General features: G+C 40.6%; 1 protein-coding gene across 2 annotated transcripts in view; it reads left to right on the forward strand.

Moving 5' to 3' along the window:
* KDM1A (lysine demethylase 1A) overlaps window positions 1–25,985 on the forward strand; it is a 65,595-nt gene extending 39,610 nt beyond the window's left edge. For both annotated transcript variants that reach the window (XM_050790646.1, XM_050790655.1), the window contains 12 exons: window positions 1,058–1,152; window positions 10,907–11,049; window positions 11,429–11,519; window positions 13,587–13,721; window positions 14,480–14,553; window positions 15,667–15,778; window positions 19,606–19,738; window positions 21,359–21,546; window positions 21,915–22,029; window positions 23,810–23,937; window positions 24,582–24,728; window positions 25,495–25,985. In XM_050790646.1, the coding sequence (XP_050646603.1) occupies window positions 1,058–1,152; window positions 10,907–11,049; window positions 11,429–11,519; window positions 13,587–13,721; window positions 14,480–14,553; window positions 15,667–15,778; window positions 19,606–19,738; window positions 21,359–21,546; window positions 21,915–22,029; window positions 23,810–23,937; window positions 24,582–24,728; window positions 25,495–25,680 (1,547 nt within the window). In that variant the 3' untranslated portion in view covers window positions 25,681–25,985. The remainder of the gene's footprint in view (window positions 1–1,057; window positions 1,153–10,906; window positions 11,050–11,428; window positions 11,520–13,586; window positions 13,722–14,479; window positions 14,554–15,666; window positions 15,779–19,605; window positions 19,739–21,358; window positions 21,547–21,914; window positions 22,030–23,809; window positions 23,938–24,581; window positions 24,729–25,494) is intronic.
* Window positions 25,986–26,361: the final 376 nt, after the last annotated feature.

Here is a 26,361-nt window from a genome sequence, read left to right on the forward strand (position 1 = left end):
GTTTGAAGCTTTTTTTTTTTTTTTTTTGTGAGACAAAGTCTCGCTCTGTCACCCAGTCTGGAGTGCAGTGGCGTGATCTCCACTCACTGCAGTCCCCTCCTGGGTTCAAGCAATTCCCCTGCCTCAGCCTCCCGAGTAGCTAAGACTACAGCCACATACCACCATGTCCACCATGCCCAGCTAATGTTTTGTATTTTAGTAGAGGCGAGGTTTCACCATGTTGGCCAGGATGGTCTTGATCTCCTGATCTCATGATTAACGTGGCATTGTTTTTGTTTGTTTTGAGACGTGGTCTCGCTCTTTTGCCCAGGCTGGATTGCAGTGGCATGATCTCAGCTCACTGCAACCTTTGCCTTCCATGCTCAAGGGATCCTCTCACCTCAGCCTCCCTAATAGCTTGGAATACAGGCATATGCCACCATGCTTGGTTAATTTTTAATTCTTTGTAGAGATGAGGTCTCACTATATTGCTAGGCTGATCTGAATTCCTGGGCTCAAGCGATCCTCTCTAAGTGCTGGGATTACAGCACTGGTCTCGAAGTCCTGACCTCAGGTGATCCACCCACCCCACGGCCTCCCAAAGTGCTAGGATTACCACCATAATCCTATGTGGGCATTAGCCAGCTTGCCCATCCCTGGCATTGTTTTTCATAGCAGAATATTAGAAACCACAGATTAGAATATTATACCATGAGCAATATACAGCCACTGAAAATCATGTAGCTCCGTATTAGTGTAAAACAATGTCCACAATATATTGCTAAGTTGAAAAGAGATTATAAAACAGTACTTATTATGATCCTTTTGTGTGTGTCTGTAATTTTATACACTTAAAATCTGGAAGGATCTGTAATAAAATGTTACTTAGTGGGATTATAGGTAATTTTTTTGCACTCTTCATGTTTATCTTACATATTTTTACTTGGAGTGCTTTTTTGAGAAATAATTTACATACTGTAAGCTTTTGAGCATTTTTTGAGTAAAAATATTTTTTACTGTGAGGTTTTTGTTCTCTCTTCATAGGTCTATTGAATTTAATTGCTTGAGTTTTTTCTAGGAGGGAATCCTATGGCTGTGGTCAGCAAACAAGTAAATATGGAACTGGCCAAGATCAAGCAAAAATGCCCACTTTATGAAGCCAACGGACAAGCTGTAAGTCAAGGACAAACAGAACTTTCAACATTTCTTTGGTTTAGTTGAAAACAATTTTAGGAGGATGGTATGGATGAGCATATACATATATACACATACAGAGGTGTATATATATAAACTGAGGGTAGAGATGATGTGACGTTATTCTGATTGTTTCTTAACTCTGAGCTATGTAAGAAGGGATTATTGTATGTATACACATTTACCTGTCTGTTTAACATTTATCTTTAGATATTTAATGAAGGCTAGCTAGACAGTTAATCTTTTTATTTGGCTGTGGCCCCTTACTCCAAGGGACTTATGGAATTGAAACCTGATTCTTCGTTTTTTTTGTATTGTGCCTTCCATCATGTGCTTTAGCTCCATGTGTTCTTTATGACTTCAGTTTTGTGTTTATAGGCTAATATTTTTGATGGGCTAATAGCCAAATGGTGGTACTTACCCACATGCTTAGATAGGCTAAAGTATATTTGTTGACCAGAGGCATAGGAGCTTCCTATACTTAGTATGACTGTAGCATGGAACTGATGAATGGTATGGGGAATTGCACAGTTTAACAACTTTAAGATAGGCTTAAATTACGTAAGTCAGTCCTAATTTTTAGAAGTGAGTGAAATTCAAAAGTTTGTATTTAGCAGAAATTTTAGTGATTCCCTTTATCAAGATGAGAGCCCACACTTCTCAGGATATAAGCACATATTATCTTTATATCTGGGGAAAAGGGCGATTTCCTGTGTATACAGTGGGTTTAGCTACTGTTACTAAAAGTGGTAGGATCCCAACTCTTGAATTTTGTGTGATATGTTTCAAGGAACATTCTCACTTATTCCTATCTACCTTAAGGCTTTATGGAGTTGCTATCAAGAGAAGGGCAGACTCTCAGGGAATGCTTTGGTTTCCATCCCCACCATCATGGTCCAGATTTCCTACCAGTACTTGGGTGGGGTGGGTAACAGGAGGCTTCTTGCAGAATAAACTGAGCAGAATGAGAGAGAAAGGATGAAGCAGAGATTAACTCAACAGTTGAGTAAACTTCTCTTATTCTACCAAGATCTGTAAAGGATATAGAGATGAATAAGATAGTCCCTGCTTTAGTGGTACTTGTACAGAAATAATTCTTTTTTCCCAACTTTTTATTACGGAAATTTTAAAACATGGACAGAAGTAGAAAGAGTACTGTAGTGAACCTGTTTTCCCAATCTTGTTTTATCTGTCCCATTCCTACACTTTTGAGTCCAGGGGAAGTCTGGAGTATTTTAAAGCAAATCACAAACATCCATAAATATATTAATACCAGTAACATAAAGTGAAAGCCAAGGATTAGATAGAAGAGCAAATTGCTGTGGAAGAACCAAGGTGGCAAGAGAATGTATGAAGGTGTGAGGGAAAGGGCACTAAGAGATCTGGAGGGAAGGAAAACATTTGTGAATGGCAAATCAGGATTGCAGGCAGAGGAGGCTTAAGTCTAAGCAGATAAGTCTGTAAAGGAGGATGGGATTATACCAGTGAGGGTAGGAAGATAGAAAATTTAGGGTGGGGCCATGTTGTAGTGGATGTTACTTGCTAGGCTTGATTATAGGTTGGAACTGGAGAGGTTTGAGAACAGGGGAAATGACATGATTAAGTCAGCATTGAAAGTATAATATTAGTAGTAGGTAATAAGTACAGAATTGAGGTGAGGAGAAGCAAGGCTCCAGAGTGGCTATTACAGTCATCAAGAAGTGGTAAGAGTCTACAGTAAAGATTAATCACTGATCATTGAGACACCATCTTTTTCTTTAGACTTTTCTGAATGTAGAGCAGGTTCATTAATTCTTTCTAACAGTAAAGAGAGAAGTTTTTTCTTTTTTTTTTTTTTTTTTTTTTTTTTGAGACGGAGTCTCGCTCTGTCGCCCAGGCTGGAGTGCAGTGGCGCGATCTCAGCTCACTGCAAGCTCCGCCTCCCGGGTTTACGCCATTCTCCTGCCTCAGCTTCCTGAGTAGCTGGGACTACAGGCGCCCGCCACCTCGCCCGGCTAGTTTTTTGTATTTTTTTAGTGGAGACGGGGTTTCACCGTGTTCACCAGGATGGTCTCGATCTCCTGACCTCGTGATCCGCCCGTCTCGGCCTCCCAAAGTGCTGGGATTACAGGCTTGAGCCACTGCGCCCGGCCGAGAAGTTTTTTCTATTAGAGATACCCAGAGAAATGGACTGCTTTCTTGGTATTAGATGAGCTTTAGCGCATTTTTTAAAACACTTGTTTCTGTACCACTGCTGTCCTCAGGTGAGGCCTGCACTGGCTGCCAGTCTGTGAACTGTTGATTACCAGTGTGGGATGAAATAAAGAAATTACACTGCTAACCACACTGTTAATTCAGTTGGTGACTTTTTTTTTCCTGGTAGCAAAACTCTCAGTGAAGAAAGTGGTACATTGATTTATCCACATCTTACCAGGACCAGCCCTTTGAGTAGCGCTGTAAACAGTTGTTAACCTTGTGTGTGGTTTTCAGCATTTTGAATGCAAGGATATTTTTCCCAATGAAATTGGTAGTTGTCATTCAACTCTGATATGTATAGGATTTTTCTAAGTTGATACATTTATATTTGGTGCAGTAGCCAAGTGATAAGGAATATTTTAAACCATTCTCAAATTTGGGAATGGGTTCTTTGCAGCTTTGATTTATGCTTGCCTTAGTTAATCAAATATAAGGCATGCTAATGTTTCTGTACTGCTGTCTCCAGTTGTCTGTCTCAGAGTAAGAATGGAAAACTGTTGACTAGTAAATTAGCTTTTTTTTTTTTTTTTTTTTTTTTTTTTTTTGAGACAGAGTCTTGCTCTATCACCCAGGCTGGAGTGCAGTGGCACAGTCTTGGCTCACCGCAACCTCCACCTTCCGGGCTCAAGTAATTCTCCTGCCTCCGCATCCTGAGTAGCTGGAATTACAGACGTGCCCCACCACGCCCGGCTAATTTTTTTGTATTTTTAGTAGAGATGGGGTTTCTCCATGTTGGCCAGACTGGTCTTGAACTCTCGACCTCAGGTGATCCACCCACCTTAGCCTCCCAAAGTGCTAGGATTACCAGCGTGAGCCACTGTGCCTGGCCTAAACTAGCTTTTGAACAAGCTTATAGGACAAGTACAAAGAGCCCCACTAATTTATGCTTGTAATTACAAATACGTTTCATGGCTTTAGCGATCTAAAGAGAGGTCAGTAGCTTTATTCTGTTATTGCGGGAGAAGAAACTAAAGCTTATAGGTCAGTAGCTTTATTCTCTTATTGCAGGAGAAGAAACTAAAGCTCATAGGTCAGTAGCTTTATTCTCTTATTGCAGGAGAAGAAACTAAAGCTCACACGTGTGTTTGCCTAAGGTTATCATAATCAGTAAATTGAAGAGCCAGAATCCATTGCCTGGTGTTCTGGTTCAGATTCCCATACTTGTTTGACTACAGCCCGCTGACATTTCAGGGAAGATGGGGTGAGGTGAGTGTATGCACCTCTTTCTAACTGCCTGTGTGACGACATCAGCTAAGTCTCCTTCTCTGAGAGCTTTGTTTCAGTAGTTACTCCAGGAGCCAGCAAGGCCTACCTAAAGTAAAAATTCATTCAGTCATTGATTTTTCTTTAGTGAACTGTTGGATGAAATGGGGTTGGTTCTGTTTCTCCATGCTTTGTGGACAGCTTCAGTCAAAAAAAGACTGACTTGTTGGTTCTGTTGTTAGTACATAGAAATTAATGATGTCATCCTGTAGAAGGCCAGAAAGTTACTCTGAGTTATATCACTAGTAATAATGTCTGAAGGACGTATCTGCATACCCAGACATTTTGCTGCTGTAGGAAAGGAATCATATAGCAAGTGATTTTTATTTTATGTCATTGTTTTAATCACAATCACAAGAATCCCTAAAAAAGTTTACCTCTCTGTTCTCTCTCCTACATTTGTAGCTAGTATATTGAGTTTCTGTGTTTGTTTTTGACAAGGGACATTTATTTTATGGCTTTGGATGACTAGAACAAGGACTTCCCTAGTAAACATATTAATTAATATGAGGGATATAATATAGAGATATAAAATAATGTAGGGATACTAAGCATATCCCTCTAAATAGAAGGGATCTCCACTACCTTAAGCCTATAAAACAATCAAAGCTAGTATAGCAGCTGCCTTCAGTTGATTGGTGATGGAGTTATACTCTGACCTATGCTGTCATCAGTAACAGCTTTAACTGGACATGGAGAAGGTTGGGAAATAGGGTAATTCATATTTCAGGGAACATTTTGCTGGTCTCTGCTGAGGGGACTGAAAACATGATTGGTCGGGGAGACAGTGGAAATGGCTCTGAATGTTTTCTGCATCTCCTGTACACCAGCTAGTAACTCATGGGCTTTACTTTTTTTTTTTTTTTTAGGGTATCTTAAATCAAATTCCCACAGTACTGTAGCATTCTGTTTCACAAGGTCTCTGGTCATCTGTGTGTGTGTGTGTGTGTGTGTGTGTGTGTGTGTGTGTGTGTGATTGTGTGTGTGTGTGTTGTTACAGATCCAGAGGACTCCTTTGAAAAACTGAGCTTTGATTTTCTTCTTGGGAATGACTCAGCTGTTAAGAGAATGACAGACAACATATGAAAAGTAATGGGTGTCAGGTCTCTTACAAAGACCATTAACTAAAGGTGTATTAGGTATCTGTCATAACTTAGCCAGTTTTCATTTGTGTTCTTATACAGTGGTGCTTAGGTTAGTACACCTTTGACACAGACCTGTTGGCCTTTTTGGTTTTCTTCCTTTGAGGAAACATTTTCAATATCTTTATGACAGTCTTTCTCTGCCCTTTAAAATCATTACTGCCAATCCATGCTTGTTTATAAATGTAAAAATCTCATGCCTTCCTTTAATGGTCCTGAAGTTGCAAATAGTTTTTGCCCCCTTAATTATAGTTATAATACTGACTTTGCTTTTCCAAACTGTATTTATTTGTTTAACAAGAATTTACTGGACTAAAAACTTCTAGAGAGAACTACTTAGATATGTTGTGTGTGCCTTTTCCATACACTCTAATCACTGCTTTAAGGAAGTCAAAAAGATTCCTTATGGGGTGGGAGTTGGGGGAGACAACAGTCTCTGTAGAATCACATTGATTGTTTTGTTTTGGAGACAGGAAGATCTTGCAGTGTTGCCCAGGCTGGAGTGCAGTGGCATAAACATGGCTCACTGTGGCCTTGCCCTCCTGGGCTAAAGTGATCTCCCACCTCAGCCTCCTGAGTAGCTGGGACCACAGGCACACACCCCTACACCTGGCTACTTTAAAAGAATTTTTGTAGAAATGGAGTCTCACTATATTGCTCAGGCTGGTCTCAAACTCCTGGACTCAAGTGATCCTCCTGCTTCAGCCTCCCAAGGTGCTGGGATTTAGATAAGAGCCACTGCGCCCAGCCTAGAATCACGTTGAATTTTATTTGCATTAAGGATATATTCCCCCTGTAGGGATAATAGCTATATCTCATTTCCCTTGGCTGTTGAGGAGAATCTGAAATTAGAGACTCTTCAGAAGTAAATTTCTTCTTCCAGGTTTTACCAAATGAACTAATCTTAATCTTCTGCTTCACCATCATTCTAGAAGTGCTCGATGGCATGGGATGGGGAGGTGGAGATTGGCTGTCTAGTCAGATTTGGCAATTACTCCTTTTTTCTGATTCATTCTGGGGATTTCTCTGGCTAAATCTCAGACCTTTCATTACCTAGTGTACGTTGCTGCATTTAACTCCATTCTGCTCTGCTGCTGGTGAGTTTGTGAAGACTGGAAGTAAGATAGGTGTACAATGTTTTTGAAGACCTAAAGAGCTTGTCAGAATGAAACCAGAGGTAGAACTAAAGAGAGCTGTCCTTCTTCCTTTGAGATTACTTCTTGCAGGACCAGGGACCTTGTCCAGAAAGGTGTTTGGCTTTCCCACATTCTGCATGGGGTAGACACACAGGCTTCCCTTCCCCTGGACACATTTAGAGATAGTCCATATAATCTACTGGACCAAGACAATCAGGATTGAACCTATTTGGAACAATGAGACTCTTCAAATTCTCTTAGTCTTGTAGGAACTATTTACCTGGAGCCTTTCATAGAGAAATAAATGGTTTCAAAAAGTCAGTCAAAATCTGTTTAAAGTGATGTCCATTTTGTTTGCTTCTTAGATAGAAGGCTCTTACATTATTGGTCCTTTCCCCAAAAATGCTTTTTAGTTTGCTGTTACAAGTTCTCACTGTGTTGCAGTGTTGAAATCCACCTGCCTTCTAATGTGGTACTTAAAACCCTTTGTAATCATTCGTTGAGTTTCTTTCTCGGGATACAAGTTAAGGATCTAGATTAGAATAGTCAGGTAAGATTTAGATTATTGTGACCTATGTTTAGTGATTGCCAATATTTCAATTCCATTTTGTTGTTATTGTTCCATAATAATTTGTAGAACTAATAGAATCCAAGGATTCTCATCAAGGGGAAATAAATGACTTAAAGTATGGGTAGTTTGGGGTTGTCAGGGTAGTCATTTGTTAGTTCCTTTTATTGTCTGGGTATGTTAAATAGAATATTTCTAACTAGCTTGTTTTTAGAAATGATTCTGATTTAAAGGTATTAAAAACACATTTTGGTTTTCTCCCAGTCAGTATTGATTTCCTAAGGGACAAGTATTTTATGTATTATTTTCCAAATATTCCTTTAATTTCCAAGTGAAATTTTAATGTTAGTGGGGAAAAAAAAGCCAGGTTTCAGAGCTATCCCTGGCTGCACTTGCAACATTCCTGTAATTGCTTAGGTGGAAAATGGATGGGGCCTGGTGGCTGACAATCTCACATAATCTCATACAACTGAGCCTCGGGTTAGAATGGTGTACCGGAGATGCAGTCCTGTCATCTGGTGTCAGTCAAATGTGGCAGCAATCTTTTGGTTTGGTTTTTGTTTGTTTGATTTTGTTGTTGTTGTTGTTGTTACTGTTCTGTGTTTTTCCTTTCCTCTTTTGAGTTTTGCTTTATTCCTCACTGCTTTCTGACACTTCCCCCTCACTCCCCTGCCTTTTTTTAACTGCCTTTCTTTTGGCCATTTCTATGCCTTGACTTTCCCATTTAGTCTCCGTACTATCTGTTCCTTATTTCTCTGGTGGTTGCAGCTTCTGAGCTAACAGAATGCTTCTGTCATGCTATGTGTTTAAAGCCTTGATTTTATTGCTGTCATACAAAACTAAACTTGACGTGGCTGTTGGGCTGTTATTTACAGTTTATTTCTCTCTCTGCTGCACTGGTTAAAAGGACACTGTCAAGGTATTTTTTTCATAATTTTTCAAATCATTTTCCTCACTGTTTACAATAACCCATTAAAAGCTTGAAACCTAAATCTTTTCCTTTCAAAGATCCTCTCCATCATACATTCACACTGGTTTGTTGTTGTAGAGTTGCGCCTATATGTTGGGCTGGTGCCATTTGAGTTTTTGTCATTGAAAGCGCGTGTAAAACATTAGGTTTTTTGTGGGTGGTGTGGGTGGACTAAGGGGGAAAGTGTAATGAATCCAGTGGGCTGCTCAGCAAACAGAGGGAGGAAACAGAGGTCAAATTTGGTCCCTCTAACCTTGACAGTGTCCCTTTAAATATTTCTCTACCACACACCCTGGACCCCAGTTACTGAGCCTGAGTGCTGTGTACTTTTTCAGTATGAACTTCCCTATGTGATTGTCATCCTAGTTGCAAAGATTAAAGCGCTTGTCTGAAGCAAACCATCCAGTTGACGCTGGAAGAGCTTTAATCTGTACCATTTGCACACTTGCGTATTGACACATTCTGCCCTATTGTAGAGGCATATGTGATCTAGTAGTCCCTCTTGCTGCTGTAGCATCCTCTTGCTAGGCATTTTAGAAGCAACACATAGAAATACCACTTTTATACTCCAAGAAAATCAGTCATGCGCATTGCATCTGTGATGAATTAAGGTCTCATAACTACCTGGATTTCACATTGAAATGTAATTGTTTCCTTTTTGAAAGAAGAACCAAATTTAGATTTCCAGAACCGTCTTTTGTAGCATCATTGCAGGATTTGCACTGGAAGTAGCACGTTTCTGAGCAAAATTTCGGCATTGTTTGAGTCGCTCTATATATGACCATCACATATCACATCAGTGAGGAAAAGTAGCTGAAAAAGTAAATGAAATTCCTGACCAAAGGATCTGTCTCTTCCATCAGCTCTCATAGCTGTGTAATAAGAGCAAGCTCTTTTTTGACCATTGAGTTGAATGAGTAATAGGTCAGAGGTTTTTGATCCACCAGTCCTAGGTACCTTCCTGATATAAATGGCACCAAGCATCCAAAGCCTGATTCTCTGCCTCATTTAACACAAACCAGAATATTTTTAGAGATTTAGATTTTCTTTAGGCTAAGGGTAATTCTTTAATTATAAAGACACCCTCATCTCTCCCATGTATAGTCTTTTGGAACTTACTGCTTTGAATGTGATTTTGATTAAATCAGCTACGGCGTCTCATATTTACAGTTCAAAGGAGAGTTGCAGTCCTCTTTCTTTTTGGGAGCAGATTGCCCTTCTTGCCAGATTCTTTCTGCCACATATTGGCTTATCTCATAGAGTTACTTGTGTGATCAATGAAGGAGCAGAGGCCAGGGTTCAAAATCATCTGTTAAGTTGGGAAGTAGAAAAACTGTGGAGTTTCAAATGAGAGGTAGAATATTATTGGGATGGTCTTGTCAACAGTCAGTTATCTCTGATTGTTAGAGGTCACTCCTCCTGAGTCTTAGTGTTTATTAGAATTTACTTCCATGTTTTATTTTTGTGTTACCAATTTTAGGTTGACTGTGTAGTGAAATTCCGTGTTTTGAATCACATTTCCCAGCTGATACCAGCCCAGCTTATAACAAGCAATGCTTGCCTTAAGCATATTTTTTCTTTCTCTCACTTCTGCCATGAATTCAACAATAGGATTGCATATACAGTTTACTTTGGGGCTGAATTAAGCAGTAGCAGAGGGGTGCTTGTGAACTAACTGATGTTATCGGTAGGCAGGCACACAGCATGGCTTAGGATCATGGTCTTCCAGCTTGATGAGCTGCTTTGCATTCTGTTTGCTTCATCCACATCAATGAGGAGCCAGACCTTCTGGTCCTTCATTTACTCATAGACTCTCTTAAGAGCTTTGTACATTCAATTCTGAACTTATTGGTGCCATAAAATGTTATTACTGTGCAAAAGAACAAAAGTGCTAGTATGTTCTTATTAGTAGCCATGAATTTCATTTCTCTTTTCCCTCCTCCCACCTGAGATTCATCTTTGAGGGGAAGCAGATACCTTGGGCTTCTTATTTTCCCATCCTGCCCTTATTCTTGGAAGGTCCTCAGATTTGTTGACATAGTTTTTGTTCTCTGGGACTTTTCTAGTGTGTTGTTTGCATGTTAGCCAGCTCAACTTAATGCATGTCAGCTCAGTGCCACTTGTGCTCCATGTGACTTCAGTTAGCACCAGTGTGAATCTTGTGGCTGTTAATAGAGGTGGAGTCCCAGCTCTGAGGGCAGAAGTGGGAGAAGAGGAAATCGTCAGGGCCCAAACATTTCATATCTCATTTAAATGGATTTGACCACTTCATAGAAAAGAAAATTTGAATCATTGTGCTCAAAGGTTTCCCCTTTGAGATACATATTTTGACCTTTATAAACTATAGAGCATTTGTGTTTTCATGGATGGATATGTTTAGTTTTATAAGGACCAACTCTGCTATACTTCGGATTTTCAGGTTCCTAAAGAGAAAGATGAAATGGTAGAGCAAGAGTTTAACCGGTTGCTAGAAGCTACATCTTACCTTAGTCATCAACTAGACTTCAATGTCCTCAATAATAAGCCTGTGTCCCTTGGCCAGGCATTGGAAGTTGTCATTCAGTAAGTACTTTGATAGTGCTTATTGTATAGTGAGTTCCATGTGTAAAGATTTGCCATTTATGTTTTAAGTTTTTCTGCAAGTCTTATTTGAGCTAGTTTTTACTTAATTTCATGTGAAACCATTGAATCCAAAATTAAAAATTATTTAAAATTATTATATGATCTCTTAAGGTCCCTTTCACTTCTAAAATTCATTGCTTTTATGGTATTATACTGTATTTAACATAGCCTAGGAAATAATTTCCCACTAGCCAACTTTCTTGTTCCTAAGTATTAGAAGTTTCAGTGGGCCTTGATGCCCTTAAATGTTTTTGATGGGCACCTGTCTTATTTTGCAAAGTTGGCTTTGAGACCAGATTATACATATTGTCTCTCTTAGGTTACAAGAGAAGCATGTCAAAGATGAGCAGATTGAACATTGGAAGAAGATAGTGAAAACTCAGGAAGAATTGAAAGAACTTCTTAACAAGGTGAAATTCTGTATTTTCTTTATAGCTGAAGAAGCTTTATTAGGAGAAAATGTCTTTAGAAATTTTAAAAGCATTTCTGAGACTTTTTTTCTCCATGGAAGAGAAAGTCTGCACAGCTGGGACTCATTCTTAAGAAAATAATGACTAACAAAAGAGACTGTTTTATCTGTCAGTGTTCCGGTGTGGCATTATTGATAAATGTTGCCAGAGGAAATAGATCTTTCCTCTTTTTCTGGTTCCCTTTAGCTCAGGGTTGACCAATCTTTTGGCCTCCCTCAGTCACATTGGAAGAAGAAGAATTGTCTTGGGCCACACATAAAATGCACTAACACTAATGACAGCTGATGAGCTTTAAAAAAAAGAAAAGAAAAGAAAATTCAGTGTTTTGAGAAAGTTTATGAATTTGTGTTGGGCAGCATTCAAAGCTGTCCTGGGCCACGAGTTGGACAAGCTTGGTTTAGCCATTCTAAAGCTATCCCAGTGCCCTCGGCTGAATTCTAGGACTAGCAGGAGATTAGCTGTACTGGAGCCAAGTTTCCATTGGTGAAGACCAACAAATCAGCAGCCAGTTCATTGGCATAATTACTTCTCTTGAGTTGCCACCACCCCCACCTCTGTTCCCCAGGGCTGAACTCTTAGGGCTCTTCTCTGCCACCACCTTCCAGCACCCCAGGCTCCGGAGCATTAAAGTCCAACCATTTATTTCTCCTCACCCTGCCAGCTGCAAAGGTCACATGAGCTTAGGGAGAAAATAGCCCCTGGAGGGGGCCTTTATAGTGCATACTCTGGGTGTGCCTGTGACTGGACTCTTGCCTCTCACTCTCACTGTGCCTCATTTCTTCATCCGGTCTGATGAAGAGGTCTCCAGCTCACAGTCTTCATGGATTGTGGTAAGGATGAAAAGAGAAGAGTGACTTAAGAACTGCCAAGTGGCAGGATACCTATAGGGTGCCCAGTCTCAGGCTTTGTCACTCTTGGCCTGTGTAGTATCATCAGAAACCTGAAAAAAGCTAACATTAAGAATGGTTCCTTAAGATTCTTTGGCCAGGCACAGTGGCTCACGCCTATAATCCCAACACTTTGAGAGGCTGAGGCAGGTGGATCACTTGAGGTCAGGAGCTTGAGACCAGCCTGGTCAAATGGTGAAACCCCTTCTCTACCAAAATACAAAAAATTAGCTGGGCATGGTAGCACACACCTGTAATCCCAGTTACTCGGGAGGCTGAGGCATGAGAATCATTTGATCCTGGGAGGCAGAGGTTGCAGTGAGCTGAGATTGTGCCATTACACTCTAGCCTGGGTGATAGAACAAGACTCCGTCTCTTAGAAAAAAAAAAAAAGTTATTTGACCTTTTACATATTTAAAAAACACATTATAGGACCAGGCGCAGTGGCTCACGCCTGTAATCCCAGCACTTTGGGAGGCCGAGGTGAGCAGATCACAAGGTCAGGAGATTGAGACCATTCTGGCTAACATGGTGAAACCCCGTCTCCACTAAAAATACAAAAAATTAGACGGGCGTGGTGGCGGGCGCCTGTAGTCCCAGCTCTTCGGGAGGCTGAGGCAGGAGAATGGCATGAACCCGGGAGGCGGAGCTTGCAATGAGCCGAGATCACGCCACTGCACTCCAGCCTGGGCAACAGAGCGAGACTCCGTCTTAAAAAAAAAAAAAACACATTATGACAATTTGTTTCAGAAAATCAGTTCAAGTTACAATAGCGGTATTTTCTTTTTTGTGGGTATTAAATTTATTTCAATACTGGGTTTTTTGTTTGTTTATTTAAATTAATGGGACACTCCTCATCCTTCTCATTCATTTTAGAAGGCAGCACTGATCTTAGCAGATAGAGTTGTGGTACCTTTATGTCAAGCCCTATAAGATTTCTTTCCTGTTTCCCAGATGGAATGATGTAGGTTAGAACAAGTATTTAAGAATTCTAAGGACCTTGCACTGTAGCCCTGTTTTGTTGTGATAGCAGTTTTGAGGAGCCAGAAAAGGGTCCATGTGATACAGACATAAACTACATTACTATCTGGAGTGGTAAATTTGTGCTTTTCCTTCTTAGATGGTAAATTTGAAAGAGAAAATTAAAGAACTCCATCAGCAATACAAAGAAGCATCTGAAGTAAAGCCGCCCAGAGATATTACTGCTGAGTTCTTAGTGAAAAGCAAACACAGGGATCTGACCGCCCTATGCAAGGTGTGGTATACATACAGGCTTAACTGGTTTTACTTGGAATCCTAAGAAATAGCACAGATCTGGGGAATTTTGGAAAAGAGAGCTACTAGCCAATCACAAGTGCCTTCAGTGCAATGAAGACGATTTGGTACATAGTGAGCCATGGGGATTTAATGGGTTAGTTTGTTTTAAGACCTCCTTGTCCTGCAGAATTCTTATCCTGTCTTAATAATCTCATCATTTTATCTTAAATCTCAGTTTAGCCGTAACAGTTTAGAGTAAGAGTATTAAACATGGACTTCAGAGTCATTTGGGGTCAAACTGTCAAATCCCTAACTTGGAGTCTCGAGCCATGTGACCTTGGACTCCTTAATTGCCTCATCTGTAACATGGTCTTAACACCTACCTTGTAGAGTAATTGTGAAGCTTAAATACAATTATGTATAAAATGCTTACCCAGTGCCAGGGACATGGCATGCTTATGAAATGGTACTTGCTATGATTTTTCATCCCCACTTTGTAGCACACTAATATATTTCTTCTATTATTTTCTCCTGTGTGTGCCCTACCTCCCCCTAATATTCCAGGCCCCCAATTGTAACTTGTCTCCAAAAACAAAAATCTCTGAGCTCTATCTAACCCCAGCCTAAAATTGAGCCACACTTCCTATACGTGATCCGAAGAGGAAATATGATCCAGACCTTATACTTTGTGGTATAAAGAAACTAGGTAGATATCTGACCCTTCAGGATAACTCAGATTCACTTAATTTTTATCAGGAGTATGATGAATTAGCTGAAACACAAGGAAAGCTAGAAGAAAAACTTCAAGAATTGGAAGCGAATCCCCCAAGGTAAGGAAAACAAACACAAAAGTTCAGAGGGATAGCTTTTACTGTTCTTTCAGTTTGATTTAGAAGGAAAATTGTAAATCATAGTGAGCTTTTATTTATGTTCAGTGAGTGGTTTAAATTGTTAAATAAATTAATATGTGACTACTTGTGAGGTTTATAAATCCCCTGCTTCTATATTTTAATGTGTCCTAGATACCTAAACAGATTGTTTCTAAAGAGAGAGCCTTTCTCCATAAGCTCTGATATTTGGATAAAGATGCAATAGATGGAAATTATCTTTTTTGAGGGGGTAGAAGGTGCTGTTGCTTTATACTTCCATAATTTTGGGAACTAGGTGGGTATTATACTTTATTTCCACTGGGTTTTTGACAGTGAATGCTGGTGAAATGTTTTCACTTGCATCCAGCCTCCACGTAAATCTGTTTTGTTCTGTACTCAAGGATGCTGCCCATCCTTTCTTTTTTTGAGATGGAGTCTTGCTCTTGTCGCCCAGGCTGGAGTGCAGTGATGTGATCTCGGCTCACTGCAACCTCCACCTCCTGGGTTCAAGTGATTCTCTTGCCTCAGCCTCCTGAGTAGCTGGGATTACAGGTGCTGCCATCATGCCCGGCTAATTTTTGTATTTTTAGATGGCGTTTCACCTGTTGGCCAGGCTGGTCTCAAACTCCTGACCTTAGGTGATCCACCTGCCTCGACCTCCCAAAGTGCTGGGATTACAGGCATGTGCCACCGCGTCCAGCCTGCCCATCCTTTCTATAGAGTCTATGCTGTGTGTAAAATATAAGACTTTTTTTTTTTTTTTTTTTTTTTTTTTACAACTAATAAGCTTTTATGATATAAGGTAATTTCATATGAAGAATTCTTTTTTTTTTTTCCCCCAGACAAATGAGGCCTACAGGTAATTTGCTTTACGTAGTGAGCTTGGCACTGCTCTAGACATCAGAGATAAGGAGGTTAATAAGACGGATAAGATGCTACTTTTTGATTTGTAATTTCTTCATATAAGGCACAGCCCTGGCTTAGATTCCGCCACAGTTATTGAGATCACCTACATCACACTGAGAGAACTAGTGATATCTTTTAATAATCCTGTACTCCTTTGTTCTTTTGCAGTGATGTATATCTCTCATCAAGAGACAGACAAATACTTGATTGGCATTTTGCAAATCTCGAATTTGCTAATGCCACACCTCTCTCAACTCTCTCCCTTAAGCACTGGGATCAGGTAAGTTTCCCTTATTTTTTTTGTTGCACATGTCTTTGAGAGAGATTGTAAGAGAAACAGTTAATTTTGTATGTGTGTTTTTAAACAGCTTTAGTAAGAGACATCATTTAAATACAGTGAAATTCACCTATTTTAAGTGAACCGTTTATTGATTTGCCAGATTTCAATCATAAGCCCCCACACAATCAGGATATAGAACATTCCCATCATCCTGAAATGTTTTCTCCTGCTCCTTTGTAGTTAATCCCCTGTGCTCTGGCTCCTGGCCCTGGACAACCACTGATTTGCTTTATCACTGTAATTTTGTTTATTCTACAGTTTCATATAAAGTAAATCATAAAGTACATAGCTTTTTGTGTGTGATGTATTTCACTTAGTATAGTTTTTGAGATGTGCATGAAGTTTTTGAGATTCATCTTTTTTGCCTATATCAGTTGTTTGCCTTTTTATTATTTAGTAGAATTCCATTGTGTGGATGCACCCCAGGTCGCTTATCCTTTCACTGGCGCCTGAATGGGCTTTTGGGTTGTTTCCCTTTTTTGACTTCTAATGAACGAAGCTGCTTAAGAATGTTCATGTCTTTCTCTTGAGTAAATATGAATGGAATTGCTGGGTACTATGGAAAGTGGATTTTTAACTTTATAAATCAACATCCAAAATATTTTCGAAATTGCCTTCCTACCAGCAGTGTATGAAAATTCCATTTTCTCCAAATCCTCACCAATCTTGGTAATGCCAGTTTTAAAAATGTCAGCCATTCTAATAGGTATAGTAGTATTTACATTTCTCTGATGACTAGTGATGGAGAGCATCTCTTCCTGAGCTTATGAGCCATTCATGTGTCATCTTTGAGTAAATGTCTGCTCAGATCTTTTGCCTATTAAAAAAGTCTGATCGTCTGCTTGTTGATGAGTTTGAAGTTTATTATGTTCTTTAAATTCTAGGCAGAAGTCCTTTGTCAGATTTATGTTTTGCAAGTATTTATTTCCTTCTGATCTGTGGCTTGTCTCTAATTTTGTAAATCTGTCTCAGAGTAAAAGTTGTTTTTTTTTTTTTTTTTTTTTTTTTTTTTTTTTTTTTTGAGACAGGTCTTGCTTTGTTGCCCAGGCTGGAGTGGTGTGATCATGGCTCCCTTGCAGCCTTGACCTCCTGGGCTAAAGTAATCTTCCAGTCTTGGACTCCCATTCCTATTTATAAACTTTTTCTTTTAAACTATGTTCTTTTTGTATCCTGAAAAAATCTTTGTCTTACCTGAGGTACAAAGATTTTATCCTGTGTTCTCTTGCAGAAATTGTATGGGTTTAGCTCTTATGTTTAGGTCTATACTCCATTTTGAGTTAATTTTTGTGTATAAGGAAAAGTAAGTGAAGGGTTCATGTTTTTCCATATAGTTATGTAATTATTATTCCAGCACCATCCTTTTCTTCATTTCTCTTGGCGCCTTTGTTGAAAATTAATTGGCATGTAAGCATGAGTATTTAAGGTTGTCTTTTCTGTTAATTTATATGTCTATCCATATGCCACTATCATACTGTCTTGTAAGTTCTCCAACTTTGTTCATTTTTTATTGTTTTGGCTATTTTAAGGTACATATTTTCATAACAGTTCAACTTGTCAATTTCTACAAAAATCACTTTCTGGGATTTTGATGAGGAGTGCATTAAATTTCTAGATCAATTTAGGGTGAATTGCCATCTTAACAATATTGAGTATTCTTATCCTTAAATACAGTCTACTTCTCCAAAAATGGTTTTCTTTCATTTACGTCAGTGATGTTTTATAGTTCTCAGTGGGCAGGGCTATACCATCTTTTCTTAAATTTCAGTGTGATTTACTCTTCAAGTGAGAAATCACAGGGCTTCTTGAACCAATCTCTAAATCTGAGACTTTGACCAGACTAAAGCAGTATAGGCTGGGTATGGTGGCTCACACCTTTTTAAACCCAACACTTTGGGAGGCCAAGGCGGGTGGATCAATTGAGGTCAGGAGTTCAAGACCAGCCTGGCCCTGTCTCTACTAAAAATACAAAAATTAGCCAGGCGTGGTGGCAGTCACCTGTAATCCCAGCTACTTGGGAGGCTGAGGCATGAGAATTGCTTGAACCCAGGAGGTAGAGGCTGCAGTAAGTGGAGATCACGCCATTGCACTCCAGCCTGGGCGACAGAGCAAGACTCCATCTCAAAAAAAAAAAAAAAAAAAAGGAAAAAACCAGTATGGAAGTAAATTGTTAAATTTTTACTTATATATTTTAATTTACATTGTACATTTTCCTAGTAAAAATTATTTTGACAGGCCGGGCGTGGTGGCTCATGCCTGTAATCCCAGCACTTTGGGAGGCCAAGGCGGGCGGATCACCTGAGTTCGAGACCAGCCTGGCCAACATGGTGAAACCCCATCTCTACTAAAAATACAAAATTAGCCCGGCGTGGTGGCACATGCCTGTAGTCCCAGCTACTTGGGAGACTGAGGCAGGAGAATTGCTTGAACCCGGAAGGCGGAGGTTGCAGTGAGCCAAGATCGTGCCATTGCACTCCAGCCTGAGCAACAAGAGAAAAACTCGGTCTCGGGAAAAAAAAAAAATTATTTTGACTTCTTAATCTTTATAAATAATCTGATATTTTTAGTGTTTGAAGAGTTGAACTTATTAAAGTCTTACAGAACTACCGTTCCTTTATGATTTTTCATGTAAATACTAAATTAGGCCCTTCTATTCATTGATTTATCATTTGATGTTTCAATATTGTGTCTATTTGTAATAGTATAAAATTTTAAATGAGTGATTTCAACTAGAGTGTTGCTGCCAGCCCAGCATTTTGATCTAATTTCCCCGAGAATTTCATGAAATTAGAAATCCTTACTAGCTTACAAAAAAAAATGTTATACAGAAAAATTTTCAGTAAATTCAGAGAAGTAAGATCATTTTGGGGATCTTTAAACCAGGTCAAATCCTGACTTTTTTTTACTGTGTGGACTGTCTTGGGCCACTCTTTATGATCCTGGATTACCTACATCTATTTTGACTGACTTGGTTTTGGAAATCTTCCTCAACTTAAAACCTGTAAATTTAAAGCATAAAAACGGATTTTGCTCTCAGGTAAAAGAAAATGTAATCAGGACTGTGACCCTGATATCCTTCAAGTCTGTAATGTATTCAAAAGCCAGATAAATACACGTGATGTTTAATCATCTGGATTTCCTAGATTATCATTCCCCCTACCATCTCCCTACCCTAACCACCATAGAAGATCCAGACTTAGTGGTATTGGACTGGGATGATCAAAACTATCCAGGGAAGGCCAAGCGTGGTGGCTCATGCCTGTAATCCCAGCACTTTAGGAGGCTGAGGTGGGTGGGTCAGGAGTTTGAGACCAGCCTAGCCAACATGGTGAAATCCTGTCTTTACTAAAAATACAAAAACTAGCTGGGTGTGGTGGTGCATGCCTGTAATCCCAGCAACTACTTGGGAAGCTGCGGCAAAAGAATCACTTGAACCCAGGAGTCTGAGGTTGCAGTGAGCCGAGATCATGCCACTGCACTCCAGCCTGGATGGCAAAGCAAGACTCTGTATCGGGGGGAAAAAAAAATCCAGGGAAGAAAGAAACTTCCCTAATCTCACTGCCCAAAGATTTAGGGACATTTTGGTGTTTTCTCTTCTTTCTTCAGTTTCCTTTGATAACTGTAACTAAATACTGAGTGATGTGTTCTTTAGTTTGCCTTAAAATATTGACTGTTTCCAGAAGCTTGTGTTTTCATTGTTGTACAGAACTAGGTGCAAATGATACAGATTAAGAAAAGGTTGGAAATATGTTCTTTTCTCTCCTCTTTAGGATGATGACTTTGAGTTCACTGGCAGCCACCTGACAGTAAGGAATGGCTACTCATGTGTGCCTGTGGCTTTAGCAGAAGGCCTAGACATTAAACTGAATACAGCAGTGCGACAGGTTCGCTACACGGCTTCAGGTATGTCACTGCTTTACAAAAGGTAAGAGAGAACTCTCCTGAAACAGGACTGATCTTTTGTTAGGTATGAACTATCAGGTACATTTCCTGATAGAGTGTTTAAACTATGACACCATAGGTAAAAACTGGCATTTACAGACAATCGAGCCTATAGAGTCTTTGGTTCTAACCTTATCATTTTATAAACTGGGAAACTGAAGCAAGTTTTAGAGTTTCCAATTTGAGCTAGTTGGATATTACTGGTTGAGCATCCCTAATCTGAAAATCTGAAATCTGCAATGCCCCAGTGAGCATTTCCTTTGAGCACTATGTCAGTGCTCAAGAAGTTTTCCATTTTGGTGAGCCAGTGAGTTTGGATCTAATTTTGTTACGTATATTCATAAATACCAGAATTTTGGCACCTGGGCTCCAGTAGGACCCACCCCTTTTATTTCACCATCCGCATTTTGGTCTTTGGATTCATTTTGGCCTTTTCTATTCAGCTGGGCTAATTCGCTTACGTTTGGTTCCTAGTTCTGGAGCAGTCCTGCTAATAAGTTGACTTCTTTAGAGATAGTTTCCCTGTGCTTGCTATGGGGATAGGCTCAATACTCATTATTATTGCTGGTTTCAGACTACATTTAATGTAAAGTGCAGGCAACTGTTGCATTTTGAACTCCTCAAGATAGCTAGTCATCTCCCACTCCGAGAACCCATGTGTGACTGTGTAGGCATGAGAAATGGAGACATAGCCATCAATCTTACCCCGCGCTGCCCGTTTCCTTAGAGTTACTGAGATCACCACAGATGTTTTGGTTGTTTCTAACAATCAGTGAAACAGTTTTCCATTTAATTTTCCCATCAGAGGCAGCTTCTAGTTGACAGTGCTGAGAAGATCTGCAGCCTTGAGCCTTTTGCAGACAGACGGAGAACAGTGAGAATAGATGTTGTGCCATTTTCTGTAGTTCTGCAGCCACAGAAAATGAGCATGTACTGAGCTTTCATATTTGAGATACATATATATATCTCAAAGTATATATAGTATATAAACAGACATTCATTAAAAAATAAATGAGGAAAATGATGTTAACATAATTTCAGTACCCTCTCTGAGGTCAGCTTTGAGCTCATTCATACTCTGACAAGCTGAGGATGACTCTACATTCTCAAGCATAGCATGCTCCGCAGTATTAGGCTGCATCCCCCAGATCTGCATCACAGCCTTCTTGTAGCATTCTTCTGTTGGTTGATAGTGAGCAACTAACCACAGTCAGAAGACATTGGTTCTGTTGGGATGAGCATTTTACTCTTTATTTTTGGTCTAAATGTACTTAACTTGAGTAAATGGTAAGGTCCTTTCATTAGTCTAGATCACCAGTGTATCGGGAGGGTAGTGTGGGGATGACAATCAAGGATTCTGAAGTTGACTACGAGGGTTTGAATCCTGGCACTTATTACCTGTGTGGCCTTAGATGTGTTATTTCACCTCTACCTCAGTTTTCTTATGTGAAACATGAAGGTAATGAAAATAGAAAAATGAGAATTGAGAGATGGATGTCCATCTGTTGTACACTAAACGTTCAGTGTCCTTATCAGTGCCATATTAATCACCACTAGCCTTCTCCCACCCAACTTCTGCAGGATGTGAAGTGATAGCTGTGAATACCCGCTCCACGAGTCAAACCTTTATTTATAAATGCGATGCAGTTCTCTGTACGCTTCCCCTGGGTGTGCTGAAGCAGCAGCCACCAGCCGTTCAGTTTGTGCCACCTCTCCCTGAGTGGAAAACATCTGCAGTCCAAAGGATGGGATTTGGCAACCTTAACAAGGTAGCTTGCCTTAGACACTTCCGTCTACAGATCTAATGTACAAATAGCAGTCTTAGTCATTTACTTGGTGAGGAGGGGCCTTGCGTTTTTGGGCATTTGGCTATGCTCTCAATTGTGACATCAGGGCTGAGGCATGTCAGTTGATTCTCTTCAGCGTCTAAGTCTATCATCAAGTGTCTGTTCATACGGACTTTTAAGGGGTCATTTCACAAACTCAAGCCTATAAAAAGAGGATCGTAAATGTCATCCTAAATAATAAGAATTTCTGGGCTTATTTTGAAAGCAGATTAGAAGAGACTTCAAGGAAGTCTGTTGAAGCCAGTATTATCCGGCCCGTCACTAGCTCATGTGCTTCTTTCTTACGGTAGGTGGTGTTGTGTTTTGACCGGGTGTTCTGGGATCCAAGTGTCAATTTGTTCGGGCATGTTGGCAGTACGACTGCCAGCAGGGGTGAGCTCTTCCTCTTCTGGAACCTCTATAAAGGTAAATGCCTTCTAATTTTAATCTTTTCCATATCCTTACAGGAATATAGAATTTGAAATATTTGGGATTTTCTCAATATAGATGCCTTAATTTCTCTCTTTATTAACTCAACAAACAATTCCTGAAATATCTTCTAGGTACTGGGGTGTAAAAATACCTGCCTTCGAGGAGCTCCCAACTTAGGATACAGTAAGCGGGGAAGCAGCCTTAGAACAGGGCAGTAGGTGGCATGACGGGCTGAACGCCCAGGTTACTGGAGGTCCACTCAGACTGGAGGGACAGGCCCAGGGAGGCTTCCTACCAGGGGAAGCTTGTGTTCCTCATTCTCAGACTGACTTGCCCCCATTCTTTGCTTGCTTCCCTTACAATGTATTTAAGAAATTCCTACCTCCTGTTCAGTTATTTTCTTCTGTAATTGGACTTAACTCTATGTAGACTTAAAGTATATTTGTACACCACCTCATTCCCAGAAAAGGCTGTAAAAAGAAGACATTGGCCTTGTCACTGCAGACACATCAGCTAACTGGCTTGCCCCCATCCCCAGTTCTTTCCATTACTCCTCATTGCCCAGTGGTGAATGGTCTTTCACACCCCAGCACCTCTAACTTCACAGAGGGGGAACTTGGCTCCCTGAGCACATTGCTTTCTGACAGCAGCAGCGTGTCTTTTCCCCATCCAGACTGTCAAGTCCTGTCAGTGCCAGCCTTATAATGTCTTGCAAACCTATTTACTTTTTTCTATTGCCTACCTCCCAGTCCAAGCCATTCTTACCTATTGCCTGGACGGTTACCAATAGCTACTACTGCTATTCCTGCTTCTTTTAGCAACTTTCTACTGCTGAAAGAAAATGTTCAAACTCCTTATCTTGGCCCATGCTAAGGTTCTTCATTATCTAACTCATCTCTACTTCCTTGTCCATCCCCAGGTTCCAGGCACATTTGGCTGCTCTCACATCCTGGAAGACACCATGCTGTTTTCTGCTTCAGAGCCTCTACATGTGCTGTGGTCTAGGCCTGGGGGGCTGCTTCTCCCCCCACCCCCTCGACCCCACTTCCTTCACAGCCTGTCTTATTCAGCATTCAGGTTTTGACATAAACGTCAGTATTTCAAAGACTTCCAGGACACACACATCTCCACTGCACCAAATGTAAATTAAATTTACCCCCGTATGCTTTTCCCTATAGCCTACTTTTTCTTCATAGCTTTTATCACAGTTAATAATTATCTGTGTAATTTTGCATCTGTTGCTCTATTGGAGTATATAGTTTATAGCTTTTTTTATCCCCCTCTTCTAGTAGTGTGCCTACCACCTATGTCTGTTGCATAACTATTCACCAGATGGGTGACTGAAGACAGTCCTGGGCTTGGAGGGGCCTGGGATGGCTGAAAGGGATGTAGCCATTGTCATGGAGCTATCTAAGGTAGTCAAGCTTAAGAATTCTGTGCCAAAGTAAAGGGATGCTTAATAATTCCCTTTTATTAGCAAGATCTGAAATTGTATCTTTGGAACTCTGCTGTGTTTTGTCAAGTTAGAAGCAGTGAGGTGCCTGTGAATCTTACTTCACTCTCTAGTCTGCCAGCTCCTAGTGGCTGGTTTCTGGCGACAATAGTTCCATAGGCTGTTTCAGAAACATAATTTGTCTCTTTGCATTTCAGTGGTGCTGCTGTATGTGTCTTGTCATCAGATTTCAGAGCACCAGGAATAAGGTGGGGCCTGATAAGGACGTTTTTGAGGAAAGTCTGTAGGAAAACCCTAGAATTATCCTTTCTGTTTCCCCAGCTCCAATACTGTTGGCACTAGTGGCAGGAGAAGCTGCTGGTATCATGGAAAACATAAGTGACGATGTGATTGTTGGCCGATGCCTGGCCATTCTCAAAGGGATTTTTGGTAGCAGTGCAGTACCCCAGGTAAGTAGATAGGTGAGGTAAGCAGGGATCTAGGCTTCAAACTCAACCAAGGTTTAATGTATTTGCAGCACGTTCTTGGTCAGGACAGTTTAAGCTAGAATTGAGGTGTGTGCCTTTACATGAATATTAATGTTTGGAGTTCATGGCCTAAGCATGGGGTTCAGAAAAGCCCCCCAGAACAAGAGCTGGGGAATCTGAAGGCTGTTAGCTACATTTCTCCTCTGGCTTTAGAGTCACACCATACCCGACATTTTAGACAAAATGGCCAAACTCCAGTGAGTATCTCTGGGAAGTTTTCAGAGAACCTCTTGGTACTTTTTCCTGTTCTTTGAAATACTTTAACCCCTTAGGATTCCTTTGAAGGGAAGCATATTGTGAATTTATAAAAGAGAATAAAGGCCGAACCCTGTGTAGATCTCTAGATTCATAGACAGGAAGGCAACATGGAGGCATCCTTCCTGTCCGAAGTCCTTTTGTCCACGTCTATTTTAAAGCAGAGCATTCATCACTTGATCACTGGCTCTCACATCTGTTGCCCTTCTTTCTCTCACTTACATCTCCACCCACCACTGCTTTTCCACCTTTCAAGGATTGATTTGTCCTTGGTATATCATAATGACTTTTGCTCCTGGTTTTTCTTTTAGCCCAAGGAAACTGTGGTGTCTCGTTGGCGAGCTGATCCCTGGGCCCGGGGCTCTTATTCCTATGTTGCTGCAGGATCATCTGGAAATGACTATGATTTAATGGCTCAGCCCATCACTCCAGGCCCCTCGATTCCAGGTGCCCCACAGGTGAGAACTGGCAAACTATCTGGGCTTATTTGGGAAGAGGCCCTGATTTTTTTTTTCAGATTTTAGTCATTCTATCTTCGGACCTTTCAGATAACCAAGCACAGAGTTAAAAGGATGGCACCATTTCTGATTTCTCATCATTTGGTTTTGTAAATCTAGGCAGCCTGCATTCAGAATGGAGGAGTCCAGAGTATAAGTCAAATAACATTTTTCCTTATTCAGGTTTTCCCCCTAAAAAACAAAACCATTTTTAATTGCACTCCCATTTTGTAATGGCTCACAGGATTGCTGCAAGGTCGCAATTACTAGGGGCTTCCAGGGCATTCCTGAGAAATAACCCTGGGTCCTTATCTAGACCCTTATGCCAGACCCCACTCCAAGAGCAGTAAGAATTCCTCAGTGTCATAGCCCAGACCTGCTCTGAGCTGCAAGGCTGAAGTGTCCCTGATCACCAAATGTCCTGTGCTTCAGGGTAGTGAGGCTCCCTCCCAGAAGGTACTGAGGGAAGGACGCTCTAGAATTGGGTATCTAAACTGATGAGAACACGTTAAGCATCACTTTAGGACCCCGAGGCTAGGTGGAGTTTTACTGTCTCATTTCTCCTTGTCAATTCTTGGAAAATGCCTACTGATAAGGGAGACTCAGATAGAATGATGAATAGTAATTGGGGGGTCAGCCTTCACAAGGTCAACAGGAATTTAGTAATTTAAGTACAAGAGTAAAGGTGTATGTGCAGCCTGCCAATTTTCTTTTTCCCCTAAAACAGCCGATTCCACGACTCTTCTTTGCGGGAGAACATACAATCCGTAACTACCCAGCCACAGTGCATGGTGCTCTGCTGAGTGGGCTGCGAGAAGCAGGAAGAATTGCAGACCAGTTTTTGGGGGCCATGTATACGCTGCCTCGCCAGGCCACACCAGGTGTTCCTGCACAGCAGTCCCCAAGCATGTGAGACAGATAACATTCTAAGAGAAGAGGCCCATGTGCCTGTTTCTGCCGTATTAGCAAGGCTCTTCTAGCAATACTAGATCCCACTGAGAAAGTCCACCCTGGCACCTGATCGGCTGCTGGAGCTCCTGATTTGACAAGGGAGCCTCCCTCCTTTGAATGACCTAGAGCACAGGGAGGAACTTGTCTATTAGTTTGGAATTGTGTTCTTCATAAAGACTGTGAGGCAAGTGCTGTGAAGTAACATCTTAGTCTCGTTTTTTGTTTTTTTTTTAATATATTTTGAGAATAAAAGTTCATATAAAATTGGCCCTTCTGTTCCTTTGGGTTGGAGTTACATACAAGATGGGGGCGTTACTCCTTTGGAAATGCCAAGTTTATCCTATGACAATGGTAATATATGTTTTCTCCATGTTTAAATAAGGAAGATGTTTATATAAAAGAGAAAAATGGTTTGATCAGGTCAGAAGGTGGGGGGCGGTCCTGTAGAAGCAGTGGATTTCCTAGTCAGTGGGACTAGACTTCCCCACTGGGGAGGGGTGTGGTGGTGTGCTAAGAACATAGGTATTAGGAAACTTTGGATGAACTTTCAAGATAAAACAAGAGTGAAACAAAGTTTGAGCCTTTGGGAGACGAGTCTGCCTTTATTCCTGATTCCCTCCATGGGTACGTGCTAAAACTTCCC

Source organism: Macaca thibetana, chromosome 1 (assembly GCF_024542745.1).
Source record: "Macaca thibetana thibetana isolate TM-01 chromosome 1, ASM2454274v1, whole genome shotgun sequence".
NCBI classification, from domain to species: domain Eukaryota; kingdom Metazoa; phylum Chordata; class Mammalia; order Primates; family Cercopithecidae; genus Macaca; species Macaca thibetana.